Here is a 3,486-nt window from a genome sequence, read left to right as displayed (position 1 = left end):
TTCCTGCTGTGAAAATAATCTAGCAGTCTAATCCCTAATCATCTCTCTACTGAGTTCCCTTAACTGTCATTGAAAGGCTTCCTTGCAATCTGCTGTTTAGCATTGCCTCTGTCTGGAAAGTGTGCAGAGCTATTAAGCAAGCTGTCTCTCTTTCCCCCACCCACTTTACAGCTAGTCCCTTCATCTCTCAAAAGGTGTTGAACAGTGCAGTTGCTTTACCGAAGAGGAGAGGACACTACCCATTTGGGTAGTACCTGTGTCACAGGAAGAGAAACCTTGCCCTCTGACTCTTGAATTAAGTTGGAGTTCAGTTCAATTCAATCAGGGAAGGCCCATTGATGGATTTTATCTCTCGGCGTAGATACTGCAAACACACCCATCTCACCGACCCTAGGACCTGCAATGAGCTATGCTGCTGCAGGACAGCCTGCTAAAATCAGGACCGCTGAACAGCAAGGTAATCAAGTCCCTAAATTCCAACATCCTCCGTCCTTTTTTTTTTTTTTTAAGTTGGATGTTAAACAACTAATGCCCAACTCTGGTTCAGCAGCAAATCTGTTTCTGATTACACATATTTTAGAAGCAGTATGCATAAGGTCGATATAAAGCTAGGCTAGCTATTAAAGTCCAGGCTGAGGTTCCTGTAAAACAGCAAAACACCAGTGAATTGTTCTGAGTCAGCCAGTAAAAGTTTGATGAGTTGATCAGGGTTTGTCAGCACAGGAAATAGGGCCGACTCAGCCACTACAACAAAAGTATCCTTAGAATGGGAAGACTGAAATTCAGACCTCTAGTACAGAAAAAGAAATGAGGTTTCTATTTTTGAAGATACACAAACTCATCTTTAATGTTTGCTGTACCTGCATCCACGTCTGTCCCATTCCGATCCTTCATGTTTTTGGGTTCCGGCACCGCTTCCCTGGCTTTTGCAAAATTGTGATTATTCAGGATCAGGCACACTCCACAGGGTCGGCTAGTCATTTTGTAAGCTTCAAGCTGTTGAAAAGAAAGACTATTGGTGAAACTACTGTACTCTCCTCCAGATGCTTCTCAGCCCTCAGTAGCATGACAGCACCCCACCAGACCCACATCATCACGCTCAGCCCACATGGGGTGCTGCGTTCACCCAATTCTCCATGCCCAGCCATCCGCCAACTGCCTATTTCCTGGTACAATAAACTTGGTCTATCTTGCTACCCTTGTAAATGTTCCTGAAGTTCTAACATTGCAGCAGCTGCTGCCTGTGACTTTGCTTCAGAATAAAGGATGTTACAGAGAGGGGCATTTTTCTTTTTCTAGAGAGTGCTTTTAACAGTTGGGTTTATAATAACAGTTCATCTCACAGAGGGATGATCTCTTCTAAGACAAAATTACAATGTTTCTAAGAAACAAACTGACTTACCTGGGAAGATTCACTCCATCTGCCAGGAGAATCAGGTGCCACAGATGACGCCAGCCATCTGGCATGGGCTGAATACAGACAAAATAGTTTAAGTACAGAATGTAGCACTAGAGGAAGGAGAGAACCTCTGTTCCTATTCTCCATTGCCACAAGTACCTCCCAGGGTAAAACCGTTCTCTGAAAACACTGAATTGTGGTTGAATGGTTGTTCCAGTTAGCTATAAACCACTAGTTAATCAATTAAAAGGGAGTAAAACGTACTGTGATCAGTTAGTAAGTAACTGGATACTTGATCACTTTTAGAAAGGCACCTGTGTAAAGAAGTGAGATGCAAGTGCTGAAGAGAGTCCAAAAACTAAAGAGCAGCAAAAAAAATCTACAAAAATATCTAAACATTAATTTTTTGAGACTTTCAATTACCTTCAGGGCCTCTTGTACTGCCCCTCTGTTCCTCTGTGATGAGCATCTCTTCCTCACCTGAAAAGCATTAATTATTAGTCCTGTATGATACCTATGTGTCACTTCAAGAATAACTATGGAAAGAGGCCTTTTTGGTTTGGGTGTTTTGGTTTTTTTTACCAAATAGGTTTAATTCATATTCTTCAATTCTCTTCAACAGGCTGATGTTAATTTCTGCACAGAGACTCTTCAGGATGCTTAGGTTGTCTTCTCCCAAAATCCCCTTCTTCTCCATCTCAATGAAAACGTCGAGCATTGTCTGGGTGATCAGAAAGGTAGTTTGCTCTTAGGGCGCATCCATGCTGCCACTGGGAGGGAAGTTGCAGCATGCACACGTGCACCTAAGCTTTAATGTACTGACAGCACGTGACCCACAGAGTCAGTCCAGCTGACTGGCAGCTCAGTTGAGACCTCAGCTGAGTCAACAAAACCTAGTCCAAGAAAACCTACAAGTACTGTAAGTACAAACATCTTCTCAGAACAAACTTCCCTTCTGCAGCTCAGAGATGCTGAGATCTAGTAAGATCCAATCCAGGCGATCTAGTGGTGATCATACAGGAATATATAATGTCATTTTTAATCACTGCTTTCATTCATTTGACTTCCAGTGGCTATCTTGTGCACTTAACTGAAACGCAAGAATCACTATTGTGACGATCTTGAGCAATAGCAAAAGTGGGTATAACCATGCAAGTAGAGATTGCTCTGAAGCAAAAGGGGACCCAAGGGACAGAAGCTCTTGCCAAACAGTGAGTGGCAGAGCACAAGAGTCACCCCAAGGCTCTACTAGAACAGCTATCACTAAATGGTCACAGTCTCTCCTCTAAGAAAAGAGGGTAAATGTTACAAGAGTTTTCATTAGACAGAAAAAAGAACCTAGCAGTCAGAACTGCAGGCTGAGATGGTGTAAGAGCAGCTGGATCTCCCACAAGGCTATTTGTAAACTCCAAGTTCTTGGGCCTTAGATCTGCTGCTTAGATATGGATCTGCAAATATATATCTGCTGCTTAGATCCATATTTTCTGAGTTTGGAAATAAAAAGAACAAAACCGTAAAGTAGTAGCCACAGCGGGTGATTTTCTGTGTCTGATAACAGCTTAGAAAGCAGCCAAAAGAAAATCAGTTGGGTAAGATGAGTGAATGTGCTCATCAGTCTTCCATTGATCACAGCCACTGCGTCCCCTAAGCCCTGTATGGTGCTTGGACATGAAGGCCTCTGGGCCTGCTGGAGGGTTGGCCCATGCTCTCTGGGCTGTGACACTGCTGCAAAAGCTACACATAACACTAGCACAGACAAGTCCCAAATACACCGGAGAGCCTATATTCCCTTTCCAGGTGCACCCTTTTTCTTATGGTGTTCTCACCATAAGAAGAGTGACACCATAAGAAGAGTGACACCATAAGAAGAGTGACACCATAAGAAGAGTGACACCATAAGAAGAGTGACACTCATTCCCCTCACAGCAAATGAAATGCCTCTGTAGATTATAATAATCATTAAAAAAAAAAAAAGTAATAAAGAAATTGTTACCGTCTTAGGGTTTAGCCTGCATTTTGGTAATTCTCTCCCCAAAAGAAACTTGAAAGACTTCAGCTCATCTTCGGTGATGTCTTCTGACAGCTGA

The 3,486-nt window shown here is 42.8% G+C and overlaps 1 protein-coding gene across 1 annotated transcript in view; it reads right to left on the bottom strand.

The window, feature by feature from the left end:
* Positions 1 to 3,482, bottom strand: part of LOC104158038 (caspase-8-like) — a gene marked incomplete at its 5' end in the record, with an annotated part of 4,628 nt that extends 1,146 nt beyond the window's left edge. The window contains 5 exons of the mRNA XM_009695598.1: positions 861 to 996; positions 1,403 to 1,470; positions 1,823 to 1,879; positions 1,982 to 2,120; positions 3,393 to 3,482. Coding sequence (XP_009693900.1) covers positions 861 to 996; positions 1,403 to 1,470; positions 1,823 to 1,879; positions 1,982 to 2,120; positions 3,393 to 3,482 — 490 coding nt within the window. The remainder of the gene's footprint in view (positions 1 to 860; positions 997 to 1,402; positions 1,471 to 1,822; positions 1,880 to 1,981; positions 2,121 to 3,392) is intronic.
* Positions 3,483 to 3,486: the final 4 nt, after the last annotated feature.

Source organism: Cariama cristata, unplaced genomic scaffold (assembly GCF_000690535.1).
Source record: "Cariama cristata isolate BGI_N322 unplaced genomic scaffold, ASM69053v1 scaffold10072, whole genome shotgun sequence".
In the NCBI taxonomy this organism is placed as follows: Eukaryota; Metazoa; Chordata; class Aves; order Cariamiformes; family Cariamidae; genus Cariama; species Cariama cristata.
This window is presented reverse-complemented; position numbering and strand designations above follow the sequence as displayed.